Source organism: Cervus elaphus, chromosome 12, assembly GCF_910594005.1.
Source record: "Cervus elaphus chromosome 12, mCerEla1.1, whole genome shotgun sequence".
Lineage (NCBI taxonomy): Eukaryota > Metazoa > Chordata > Mammalia > Artiodactyla > Cervidae > Cervus > Cervus elaphus.
In genome coordinates this window covers 21,276,684-21,290,632 of record NC_057826.1, presented here as the reverse complement: position 1 = coordinate 21,290,632, position 13,949 = coordinate 21,276,684, and the positions used below count along the sequence as shown (strand labels likewise).

Sequence of the window (13,949 nt, the reverse complement as noted above, 5' to 3'; positions counted from 1 at the left end):
ACCAAGTGTTAGTTGCTCAGTCGTATCCGATTCTTTGTACCTCTGTGGACTGTAGCCCATCAGACTCCTCTGTCCATGGAATTCTCCAGGCAAGAACACTGGAGTGGGTAGCCATTCCCTTCTCCAGGGGATCTTCCTGACCCAGGCGTCAAACCCGGGTCTCCTGCACTGCAGGCCACCCTGTGAGCTACCAGGGAATAGCAACTGTGAAAGAAGGAGCAGGATGAAGCAGATGAAGTTGAGCTGTAAGTTGGTTGCAGTAGAGGCCTCAGATCACTCCACAGAACGCACTGAAGTTTTATGGCCCTTCCGAGATATTCTGACCTGAGGCTTTGTACCTGCATCCGCATAGCAGCAAGTTGGGCTAGTCACTGGGTATGGACTGCTCGAGGGGAGGGAATGTAACTTTTAGGTTAGTTCCCTTTGGCCCAAGGGCAGTATCTCAGAGGGATTTAGCTGAAAGCCATCAGTAGGCAACATTGCCAGCACTTGGGGGAACAGGTGTCTCCAACCTGAAGGGGCCTGAGTGTATGTTGTTACCATAACACCCACCACAAATATATGTATTTCCAATACAGGTATATGTACTTTCTTCCAGTGTGTAGCCTGCCTATTCATTTCTTAATGGATCAGCAAACATTTAAAATTCTGATGTTGAACTTCTTTCTCTTAAAATAGTTTGTGTTTTTTGTGTCCCTGTTGAGAAATCTTTGCCAACCCTAAGATTGCCAAGATTTTCTATATTTTTTTTCTAACAGCCGTTGAGCTTTAGGTTTTATATTTAGGTGTATAATCCATCAGGAATTAATTTTCATGTATATGACTTGAGCTACCACCCAAGTAATTCTTGAAGGCAATTAGCTCTTTCTCTTTTAGGTATATCCCTTTCCTCTTCTTATCTTCCCTTATTTGCAAAGCTGAGACATCTTTCATTTCCATTTCCCAGAGTAGAGCATAGTCAAAACGTTGACAGGACAGTCTTCCCTAATAATTTATTCATTAGTTTGAATTGTGGAGTTCTGAAACTAAGGCCCTCAAGTGAAATGATAGTCTGGTGCAGTTTTACCCTTATTTTTGTCCTTTCTTTGCAGTAAACTTGACATTCATGATTGTTTTAAGCAAAGGTGACTTTTATGAATTGTTTAGAGAGAATGATGAAAAGACTGATTACTTGCCATGTCAGAGCTATTTTTCCATCATGTGTTCTCCATCCTCGGACAGTTGTTCTCAAATGAATGCTGTGATTAGCAGTGCTTTGGTGAGTTTAGTAACTTGGAAAAGATGAAAACTCTTAGAATAGCTCAATATTGAACATTAAAATAGGAACACCAGCTGTTTGATGTCCTTTTCCCAAAATGCTTCAACCACGTTCTCCTATTGCCTCCTATATCTTCATAGGATGTGTAGAAATATTATTTTAAAGAAGAAAAGTTGAGGTGCTGACTTGTTAACTGATTTGAACATGGAGTTAGTTCTGCCTCCCAAGCCAATGCCCCAACCATTGGATGCGTTCAGAACTCTCTCAGTTTGTAAGTCATTAATAGCCATCCAGAATGTGTGAAGGGCTAACCTGGCCTAGGTGCTAAGGGGATTTCCCTCTTCCTATAGGGCAAGTATTAGCTGCTGCTGACATTGCGGCTATAGTTCCCCCATTTTCAATAGAGACACAATAGATATGGATCCCTTCTTTCTTCCCAAACAAGGAGCGGGTAATATTTCTACTAGCTTTTCAGCTAAGAACCTCCCTTAGAGGCAGTACTTGTATGTGTATATTCCCACAGCTTAACAGTTGCAGCTTCAGTAGTATTTCAGAACTAATACAGCCATTGTTATTTTTGCTAACCTCATAAAAGAAACTAAAACAAAAGGTGAGTACGTGATATACTGTAAAATTATTAAAAGTTTTTCATAAGCAACATAAATGCCCTCTTTTAGTTTTAAAGATCATTTTTCATACTGCCACGATTCTAAGAAGGGTACATCGCTGCTTCAGGAAATTTTGAAACATAATCTTTTATATCTTATATGTCAGGATACAGTCTCCTAAGGAAATCTGAGTAAAAAGAAAAAGCTGGTATTAGTGGATTAAAGCCATAGATCATTTATGGCATTGATTCTAATGATGGTTTCATAGATGTATACTTCCAAATATATAAAGTTGTATACATTAAATATCTACAGCTCTAGTATGTCAGTCTTAATCGAGCATTTTTTTTAAAACTAGAGGACATTTTAGTATTAAACTAAATATGTTTTTTCATTGTGTGAGTACTACATGTTCATTGCAGATAAGTAAATGTATTGTAAGTTATATATTACATATTTATAAACTATAAAGAAAAATTGTTAATGTTTACACTTGTTCTGCTTATATGTATACTTTTTCAAAAGAACTATGAGATTATCAATACATATTGTTTGCCAGTAGCTTTTTCCTCATAGCAGTGCATTGTGCCTTTTTAAAAAATTAATTAGCTTATTTGTTTTTGGTTGTGCTGGATCTTCGTTGCTGCACGGGCTTTCTCTTGTAGTGAGCAGGGGCTGCTGTTCGATGTGGCACACGGGCTTCTGATTGCATTGGCCACTCTTGTTACTCTTGTTGCAGAGCATAGCCTGCAGCTCGCGGGCTGTAGAGTGTGGGCTGTGTAGTTGTGGCACACGGGCTAAGTTGCCCCATGACATATGGGATCTTACCGGATCAGTGATGAAACCCATGTCCCCTGCATTGGCAGGTGGATTCTTACCCACTGAACCACCAGGGAAGTCATGTCATTACTTTCTGTATCCATGAGTAGACCTCTGTCATAATTTTTAATTGCTGAGCTACTAACACTTTCACTTTTCACTTGATGCTGTGATGAAGAATTTAAGTTTATTAGCTAATCTCCTTTCTTGGACATTTAGATTATTTTCAGGTTTGCATTCTTAATATGTACAGTGGCCATCTTTGCATAGTTCTTTCTTAGGAAAATTTCCAGCATTGAAATTGCTGGATCAGAGAATTCACATTTTTGAGGCTTTAAATCTAAATTAACAAATTGGGGTCCAGATAGGTTGCAATAGCTCCCAATTCCTCCAGTTTAAGACGAGTATGCTAACTTCTCCCTATTGTGGGTAGTAGACAAGTTTTCCCACATCACTGCCAATCTGGTAAGCTTAAAAATGGTATCTCCTTGTTCTAATTGGCATTATTATTCATGAAGCTTGGGCTTCCCTGATGGCTCAGCAGGTAAAGAATCCACCTGCAACACAGGTGAAGCAGGAGACGAGGGTTTGATCCCTAGGTCAGAAGATCCCCTGGAGGAGGGCATGGCAATCCACTCCAGTATTCTGGAGAATCCCATGGACAGAGGAGTCTGGTGGGCTACAGTCCATGGGGTCGCAGAGAGTCAGACACGACTGAAGGGACCGAGCACACTTTGACGAAGCTGACCCTTTTTCACGTTCACTGGCCATTGTAGATTTTGGCCTCACAAATAAGCAGCTCACCGTCTTCATTGCAGATACTTCAGAAACTTTCCCCCTGTTTAGTCATCAGTCTTTACAACAGCTTGTGTTTTCTTTCCAGGAGCGACTAAAGCTGGTGACTGTTTTGGGTGCCGGCCTCCTCTGTGGAACTGCACTGGCGGTCATTGTGCCTGAAGGAGTACACGCACTTTATGAAGATATTCTTGAGGGTGAGAGAGAGATGGGCCTTCTTTGAGCTATGTTATTGATGTGGAGAGCTCAAAAGAGAAGCTTGGTGATATTTTTTTCTGAAAACAGTTCACACGTTTGCCATAGAATATATGCCAAAGCATATCTTTTGATGTCTTTGACAATAAACACGTCAGTAGCAGTTTGTGAATTGAATGCCTCTGTCCACGAATACCACTTAAGATTTATTTGCAATAACACATGAATTGCGGCCTTTCTCAGAATGACAATCATTCTTTTTAATGCCTGTGCAAAACTTCCAAATTCCTACATGACAATGATTCTATTTTTAGTGTTCTTTAATTAAAAAATATATATATACTATATATAGAGAGAAACACATTTGGATTCAAGGACTCTTTTTAAAAAATTTTTTAACCATTTTGTTTTAAAATTTTATGCATTTATTTATGGCTGTTCTGGGTCTTCGTTGCTGTATTGACTTTTTCTACTTGCTGTGCACAGGCTTCTTATTGTGGTGGCTTCTCGTTGCAGAGCACGGACTCTGGGGCATGCAGGCTTCAGTAGCTACAGCACATGGGCTCGGTATCTGCAGCTCCCAGGCTCTGGAGCGCAGACTCAATAGTTGTGACGCACAGGCTTAGTTGCTCCAAGGCATGTGGGATCTTCCTGGACCAGGGAGGGAAGCCATGTTTCTTGCATTGGGAGGCGGATTTGTTACCACTGAGCCACCAGGGAGGCCCCTCAAGGACTCTTTATAATAAACCTTGTAGATGATGAGGACTTCTGTAGTGAAGGATAACTAAGAAATTAAAGAGACCTCTCCTGATGTTTACAAGCAGAGAACAGTATAGCTGTAGAAGAGTAAATCCTGGGCAGTCAGCTTGGTTCATTCATCTGCTAAATGATTTGGTCCTTTATATCAGCTGGGAGGCATACTCGATTCACATTTGTGATTCAGCAAAATCAGATTCCCACCTGTCATGAAACGTCCCACTTGACTGAAACCACAAATATTATATTGGTGAGCTGACTCTTCAGATGCCAAGATCTGCTGGACTTTAAGAATAGAATAAAGAGGTCAACACCTTCCAAATTTCTTACTAGTCACAGCATAATAAATAGTTTTTCAGATGTTAGTAGAGGAAAAAAACTGTGTCCTATCTTCAGAGAGATGATGCTTATATGCCTGGGGTGTGAATATGGTCATAGTGGTAAAGAGTGAGGATCGTGGGGGTTAGTGAAAAATAGGACAGAGGCTGAGGATTGGTCAGCCTTAGGAGGAAAAAATAACAAATTAGGAGACTTAGAGCCGTGGTTTCCACTCTTTTTGATCATATATTATATTGAGAAAAAAAAAACAATAATACAAGTGCTATTGCACTGATATACTCTACATTATAAAACACACTCCTTAAATAGAAAATTTTGGAAAATGAAATTTAAAGTAACAGTATATAGATCAGTATTTCCTTACATGTTCTAGTGGATCATCTTGAATTTTCCTGGGTATGCTCATTCCACTGTGGAAATTACTATGCTGGTGTGCTAGAAAACATTCAGACTGTGATTAAAAAGACACTTAAAATTTTGCTTGGCTTTGTGCTAAGAATTATGGGTGTTAGTTGTTTGCTAAACTTGTCTGATAATAAAAGTTTCTTGAGGGAGGGGTGCATTTTAAAAGTACAGTTTTCTGACCCCCAACCTGGACTATTGAATCAAAATCTCCAAGGAAGATATTTGGGTATATCTAATTTTAACAAGTTGTCAAATGATTCTTATTAGACAAGTTTGGGAAACACTAGGGTAGAGGGGAAAAGTGCTTCAGCTTTAGTTTTTTATTGTTGTTATTTTGCTGATAGTTTTATGATAATTTTGATTATATAATTATGATAATTTATATATATTATTATGACAATAATGTATATACCATATTTCAGGTATAGTTTTAAAGTTAAATGTAGCTACTATGTGTTGGGTTGCTTTCCTTTATTTTCAGTTTTCCTTGTTTTGGCCCAAAATAATTTTGTGGATTCATTTGAAAATAGATACATGTGCTTTATAAACCTGTTTTTTTTTTTTTTTTTAAATAAGCATTCTGATCTCTTTAACCTTTTTATCACAGATTATTCTCCTGCCCCAAGCTGTCATTAAAAAGTCTTTTAAGGGACTTCCCTAGTGGTCCAGTGTAACAGACTCTGCTTTTACTGCAGGAGTTGTAGGTTTGATCCCTGGTCAGGGAACTAAGATCCCATATGTTGGTTGGCCTTCATGGAAAAAAAAAAAAAAAAAGAAATATTTTAAAACTATTTTCACTTACATTTTTTACATTCACAAGGCAAAAAGCTATGACACTGAAAGATGAAGCCCTTAGGTTAGTTGGTGCCCAGTATGCTACAGGAGAGGAGTGGAGAAATAGCTCCATAAGGAATAAAGAGGCTGAGCCAAAGCAGAAACAATGCCCATTTGTGGATGTGGCTGGTGGTGAAAGTAAAGTCCGATACTGTAAAGAACAATACTGCATAAGAACCTGAAATATTAGGTCCATGAATCAAGGTAAATTGGAAGTGATTAAACAGGAGGTGGCAAGAGTGAACATCGACATTTTAGTAATCAGTGAGCTAAAATGGACAGGAATGGGCAAATTTAATTCAGATGACCATTGTATCTCCTACTGTGGGCAAGAACCCCTTAGAAGAAATGGAATAGCCCTCATAGTCAACAAAAAGATTTCAAAATGCAGTACTTGAGTGCAATCTCAAAAAACGATAGAATGATCCCAGTTCATTTCCAAGGCAAACCATTCAGTATCACAGTAATCCAAATCTGTGCCCCAACCACTAATGATGAAGAAGCTGAAGATGACCAGTTCTATGAAGACCTACAAGACTTTCTAGAACTAACACTAAAAAGATGTCCTTTTTATCATAAGGGACTGGAATGCAAAAGTAGGAAGTCAAGAGATACCTGGAATAACAGACAAGTTTGGCCTTGGAATACAAAATGAAGCAGGGCAAAGGCTAACAGTTTTGCCAAGAATGCACTGATCATAGCAAAATACCCTCTTCCAACAACACAAGAGATGACTCTACACATGAACATCACCAGATGGTCAAAACCGAAATCAGATTCATTTTATTCTTTGCAGCCAAAGATGGAGAAACTCCATATAGTCAGCAAAAACAAGGCCTGGAGCTGACTATGGCTCAGATCATTAGCTTCTTATTGCAAAATTCAGACGTAAATTGAAGAATGTAGGGAAAACCATCGGGCCATTCAGGTATGACCTAAATCAAATCCCTTACAGTTATACAGTGAAAGTGATAGATAGATTCAGGGATTAGATCTGATAGAGTGCCTGAAGAACTATGGATGGAGGTTCATGACATTATATAGGAGGCAGTGATCAAAACCATCCTCAAGAAAAAGAAAGGCAAAATGGTTATCTTAGGAGGCCTTAGAAATAGCTTAGAAAAGAAGAGAAGCGAAAGGCAAAGGAGAAAAGGAAAGATAAACCCATCGGAATGCAGAGTTCCAAAGAATTGCACGGAAAGATAAGACAGCCTTCATAAGTGAACAATGTAAAGACATAGAAGAAAACAATGTAATGGAAAAGACTAGACACCTATTCAAGAAAATTAGAGATACCAAGGAAACATTTCTGGCAAAGATGGGCACAATAAAGGACAGAAACGGTATGGACCTAACAGAAGCAGAAGATATTAAGAAGAAGTGCCAAGAATACACAGAAGAACTTTACAAAAAAGGTCTTAATAATCTGGAACTGGCGTTCATTGGAAGGACTGACGTTGAAGCTGAAATTCCAATACTTTGGCAACCTGATGTGAAGAGCTGACTCATTTGAAAAGACCCTGATGCTGGGAAAGATTGAGGGCAGGAGGAGAAGGGAATGACAGAAGTTGAGATGGTTGGATGGCATCACTGACTCAATGGACATGGGTTTGGGTGAACTCCAGGAGTTGGTGATGGACAGGGAGGCCTGGCATGCTGTGGTTCATGGGGTTGCAAAGAGTCGGACACGACTGAGAGGCTGAACTGAACTGAACTGAATCTGGATAACCATGATGGTGTGATCACTCAACTAGAGCCAGATATCCTGGAGTATGAAGTCAAGTGGGCCTCAGGAAGCATTACTACAAACAAAGCTAGTGGAGGTGATAGAATTCCAGCTGAGTTATTTCAAATCCTAAAAGATGATGCCGTTAAAGTGTAGCACTCAATATGCCAGCAAATTTGGAAAACTCAGCAGTGGCCACAGGACTGGAAAAGGTCAGTTTTCATTCCAATCCCAAAGAAAGGCAATGCCAAAGAATGGCAATGCCAAAGAATGTTCAAACTACTTCAGAATTGTGTTCTTTTCACATACTAGCAAGGTTATGCTCAAAATCCTTCAGGCTAGGCTTCAGAAGTCCTTGAATTGAGAACTTCCAGATGTACAAGTTAGATTTAGAAAAGGCAGAGGAACCAAAGATCAAATTGCCAACATCTGTTGGATCATAGAAAAAGCAAGGGGATTCCAGAAAAACATCTACTTCTGCTTCATTGACTACACTAAAGCCTTTGACTGTGTGGATCATAACAAACTGTGGAGAATTCTTAAAGAAATGGAAATACCAGACCACCTTACCTGCCCCTGAGAAATCTGTATGCAGGTCAAGAAGTAACAGAACCAGACATGGAACAACAGACTGGGTCCAAATTGGGAAAGGAGTACGTCAAGGCTGTATATTGTCACCCTGCTTATTTAACTAATATGCAGAGTACATCATGAGAAACGCTGGGCTGGAAGAAGCACAAGCTGGGATCAAGATTGCCAGGAGAAATATCAATAACCTCAGATATGCAGATGACACCACCCTAATGGCAGAAAGCAAAGAGGAACAAAAGAGCCTCTTGATGCAGGTGAAAGAGGAGAGTGAAAAAACTGGCTTAAAACTCAACATTCAAAAAAAAACAAAAAACAAAAACAAACTCAACATTCAAAAAACAAAAATTATGGCATTTGATCCCATCACTTCATGGCAAATAGAGAAAAATTGGAAACATTGACAGAGTTTCTCTTCTTGGGCTCCAAAATCATTGTGGACGGTGACTCCAGCCATGAAATTAGAAGACGCTTGCTTCTTAAAAGGAAAGCTATGACAAACCTCGACAGCATATTAAAAAGGAGAGACATCACTTAACCGACAAAGGTCCACATAGTCAAAGCTGTGGTTTTTCCGGTAGTCATCTGTGGTTGTGAGAGTTGGACCATAAAGAAAGCTGAGTGCCAAAAAATTGATGTTTTCAAACTGTGGTGCTAGAGAAGACTCTTGAGAGTCCCTTGGACAGCAAAGAGATCAAAGCAGTCAATAAAGGAAATCAACCCTGAATATTCATTGGAAGGACTGATGCTGAAGCTGAAGCTCCAATATTTTGGCCACCTGATGTGAAGAACTGACCCATTGGAAAAGACCCTGATGCCGGGAAGGATTGAAGGCAGGAAGAGAAGGTGGCAACAGAGAAAGTGATACTTGGATGACATCACCAACTCAATGGACAGAGTTTGAGCAAACTTCAAGAGATAGAGAAGGACAGGGAAGACTGGCATGCTGCAGTCTGTAGGGTTGCAAACAGCTGGACACGACTGAGCAACTGAACAACAGCATTCACTGTTTTTGGCATGAATGACTACGTTTTGTCAAATGCATAAAGTCAAAATACAGAACAGTTCCATCACTCTCATCTCCTTTTGTAATCAAACTTTTCCTCCACTCCCAATCTTGAGCAACCTCTGATCTCTGTATCTATAGTTTTGTCTTTTCTCAGTGTCATATATATGCAGCCTTGTAGTCTTTGGGTCTGGCTTTTTTTAGTTAGCTTAATGCAGTTGAGAAGTCATCCTGTTGTTTGGTGTATCTGGTTTATACCTTCTCCAGTATTCTTGCCTGGAGAAGTACATGGACAGAGGAGCCTGGTGGGCTAGAGTCCATGGGGTCACAAAGAGTCGGACACTGAGTGACTAACACCCACACACAGTAATGTGTGAGAGTTCCAGTTCACTCCCTTCCAAACATTTTTGTTGTCTCTTTTGTTTTAGTTTTTGTATTTTAATCACCCAAATAGATGGGTAGTTGTGTGTCTGTGTGTGTCTGTGTGTTTTGATTTATTTGACTGTGTTGAGTCTTAGTTGTAAATCTGTAAAGGTTATAAGATATAAGTAGAAGGTAAAAAATTTAAAACAATCAATAAAGGCCAAAAATATAAACATCAGAGCTGGGGGTCACCCTTCCCCCCAAAGAAACAGATTACCTGAAGGTTTGATTCTTAGAATGCTTTGTCCTTTGTAAATGTTAATCTGAAGGAGTTCTAGTGAATGTCTTCAAAGAGTAGATTGATTCTATTATATTTATCAATAATTTAACATATGTGTCCGTAACATAGGAAGGCTATATACCATACTGGTGGAAGTTATTGGAAGGATTCCTGTATGAATATCTAGGGAAAGAATTAAGCCCATAATGATTTGCTGAACACTCTGTTAGTGACATGAGAAATACATGTCTGATGAGCAATATCCAATGATAATACTGGGTTTATATACTTTGTAGTGGGGAATGTGACATGGAACATGTCTCAGTTGTTCATTACCAACCAGTGCCCTGAGTGAAATAGACACAACAGTAACAACCTGAAGGTTCTTTCAACAATGAGTAACATATGTACACAAATTTTAATTAAATATCTGGGTGTTAAAATTTTTTATTTTAGTATAGTTGATTTACAATGGGGTGTTCATTTCTACTGTATAGCAAAGTGACTCAGTTATACATATGTATATTATTTTTCATATTCTTTTCCATTATGGTTATCACAGGATATTGACTATATAGTTCCCTGTGCTATGCAGTAGGCCCTTGTTGTTTCTCCATTCTATAATAGTTTGTATCTAATAATCCCATACTCCCAATCCATCCCTCCCCAACCCCTCTGCCCCTTGGCAGTGAGAAGTCTTCTCTATGTGTGTGAGTCTGTTTCTGTTTCATAGATAAGTTCATTTGTGTCATATGTTAAATTCCACATGTAAGTGATGTCATATGCTATTTGTCTTTCTCTTTCTGATTCACTTCACTTAGTATAGTCTCTAGGTCCATCCATCTTGCTGCAAATGGCATTATTTCACTCCTTTTTATGGCTGAGTGTTATTCCATTGTATATATGCTCTGCATCTTGTTTATCCATTCATCTGTCAGTGAGCATGTATGTTGTTTCCATATCTTGGCTATTGTAAATAGTAAATAGCTGGGTTTTGAGATCTCAGGTTTTACTGGATTGAGTTTCCTGTCCTCCAGTAGAAGTGAAAGGGTGGATGTGTTAATACTGAATATCCAGATCTCATTACTAAACTGTTAATGTACTAACAAGTCATGGGATTATCACTCACTTTAAAAAGCTTTTTTGTTTTGTTTTGGCTAATGCTTGCAAATAAAACCAATAATGCCTACCAGTCATTGTGTATAATCCAGTAAATATTTGTATTTTTATATATATAATTAAATTCCACTTAGTTATAAATACTCAGATCTTCTATGGAAAGCTTCAATCAGCAGCACACTTATTTCAAGTTTTATATGTATGTGTGTGTGTATGTGTATAAAATAATGTTCCTGACATTTATTTGCCACAGTTTTATTTATACATAAAATTAAGTGTTAATTCTTTCAAAGTGGTAATGTCAGGAAATTATATGCTTATATCAGTGAATGCTCAAAAAATGTTAGAACTCTTTCTTTAATTTACCTCCAGAGTACGAGATGAAAATCATCAGTCACAACAGAGTTTTCTTGAAAGCAGTTTAGATTTGGAGAAATACAGTTATTCAATGCCAATCTGTTTAATAACATAGGTGACTCATTTATTCAGTATTATTTTAGATCAGAAGCTGGTATATTAGAAAGTAGGAGTTTTATTGTGACTCATAAATTTGACTCCGAAGGCTATGCCAAGAGTTCCAAAATGATTTATATAAAGAAAGCGTTGTTAGGATAAGCTATAGAAGGTTCTTATACTCATCTAAATTGAAAAATTCTGATATAGGTGTCCCTTATTATTAAGGGATGTGAAAGTTGGACCATAAAAAAGACTGGAGTGCCGAAGAATTGATGCTTTTGAATTGTGGTACTGGAGAAGACTCTTGAGAGACCCTTGGACTGCAAGGAGATCACACCAGTCAGGCCTAAAGGAAATCAACCCTGAATATTCATTGGAAAGATTGATAACCAAAGTTGAAGCTCCAGTACTTTGGCCATCTGATTCGAAGAACTGACTTATTGGAAAAGACCCTGATGATTGGAAAGACTGAAGGCAAAAGGAGAAGAGGGCTGCGGAAGATGAGGTGGTTAGATGGCATCACTGACTCAATGCACATGAACTTTAACAAACTCCAGGAGATAGTGAGGACAGGAAAGCCTGGCATGTTGCAGTCCAAGGGTTGCAAAGAGTCAGACATGACTTAGCGCCTAGACAACAACAGTGAAGGGAAATAATGTTGGTCATCCTTTGAAAGTTGTAATTAGGCTTGACATTTAGTTTCAGAGCTATGGATACCCCAAAAGTAATTGCCTTTAAAAATTATTATACAACTGTTCACAAATAATAGTATGACTAACACCCTTTAATGAGGTGTTAACCTACCTTTGCACCTCAGCTCACTTTAGCATAACCTTTCACCTAATTTAGCACATACATCTGTTACCTATTAAGTCTGGATTTATAAAGAAGCATGTGCATAATTACCTTGAAAGTGAAAGTTTCTCAGTCACGTCCGACTCTTTGCGACCCCTTGGACTGTATGTCGCCCACCAGGCTTCTGTGTCCATGGAGTTTTCTAGGCAAGAATACTGGAGTGGGTAGCCATTTCCTTCTTCAGGGGCAACCCAGGGATCAAACCTGGATCTTCTGCATTGCAGGCAGATTCTTTACCATCTGAGCCACCAGGGAAGCCATTCTAAAATATAAGACTAAAAGATTGTATTTTATTTCCATTTTTAAAAATCTTTTTGCATTGGAAGGAATTAATTGCATAACTTTCAAAATGAAATGACACATTAAGAAATTACTTAAGTGTGAAGGCCATTTTTTTTTTTTGCTTTCAAAATCTTATTTGTTGAGTATATACTCAATTTTTGGCCTTATATTGATTGTTAGAGTTCATAGATCTACAATATAGCTTCTGCCTTCAAGAATTCACAGCTGATGGAAAATGAATAAATTAGCAGTCAGTGACAGCAGGGGTTGGCAAACTTTTTCTAAAAGGGCCAAACAGTAAATGTTTTAGGCTTTGTGGGCCAGATGGTTTCTGTTGCAGTTACTCGGCTCTGCCGTCATAGCATGAAAGCAGCTATAGACAGTCTGGGAACAAGTGGCTGCGTTCCACTGCAAGTTTTATTTACAAAACTAAACGTGAACCCTTGTCCTGTAGTTTGCTGCTGTCTGAATTGTAGGATAGTGATATAAAACTTATGGTTGACACACACCAGTCTGCTGGGTATGCATGAAGAGAAGAGGACACAGAAAATGTCAGGGAGGAAGGAACTTACAAGCTGAGTTTTAAAAGACAGGGTGTTATCCAGGAGAAGCAGCACGGAAGGCCCATGGGTTCATGAACTGCAGAGACTAAACAAAGGCAGAGATGCGAGCTCATTTTGTTAAATATTTAGTGGGGACCTTTTAAAAAGATAATCATTCAAATCCTTTCCAACAGCATCTTTCTAAGTAGTACTGAAAAGTGTAGGTACCACATCTCTAAATATGAAGAATTGATTTTGTATATTAAAATGGAAGCCTACCAAAAATTGCCTTGTCTTTAGAGAAAGTCAAGTGTTTTACTTCGTTTATTTATTTTACATTCTCAAGGCCATGCTAATTATTTGGCAGTGTATGATAGTTCATTGATTTTTCACAAACTAAACACCCTTGTGTTACCATGAGGCCATATTTTAATTGTCCAACACTACCAATCAAAATTCTTAGACTGCTTCTCTCGTAATCTTAATTATTTTTCATCTCTGAGCTTTCAGTCAGTTCTCTGGCTTAAAATCCTTATTGCTAACAATAATTTTGCTTGCATGAAGAACAGTGTGGGCACACACTGTCTGCCCACCTTTTCCTCCTAGACCTGTCTAAAGTTTGATTCTCTTTTAATTGATCACTGCAGTGTAGGCTTCTAATTTCCAGGAAATGCCTCTTATTCCAAAATCATCCATTTCTTCCTCTGAAAGTCTCTCTTTACC

At 38.5% G+C, this 13,949-nt stretch overlaps 1 protein-coding gene across 1 annotated transcript in view; it reads left to right on the top strand.

Moving 5' to 3' along the window:
* The window catches only part of SLC39A9 (solute carrier family 39 member 9), a 42,199-nt gene that overhangs the window by 11,114 nt on the left and 17,136 nt on the right, over positions 1-13,949 (top strand). The window contains exon 3 of the mRNA XM_043919256.1: positions 3,569-3,677. Within this exon, the coding sequence (XP_043775191.1) occupies positions 3,569-3,677 (109 nt within the window). The remainder of the gene's footprint in view (positions 1-3,568; positions 3,678-13,949) is intronic.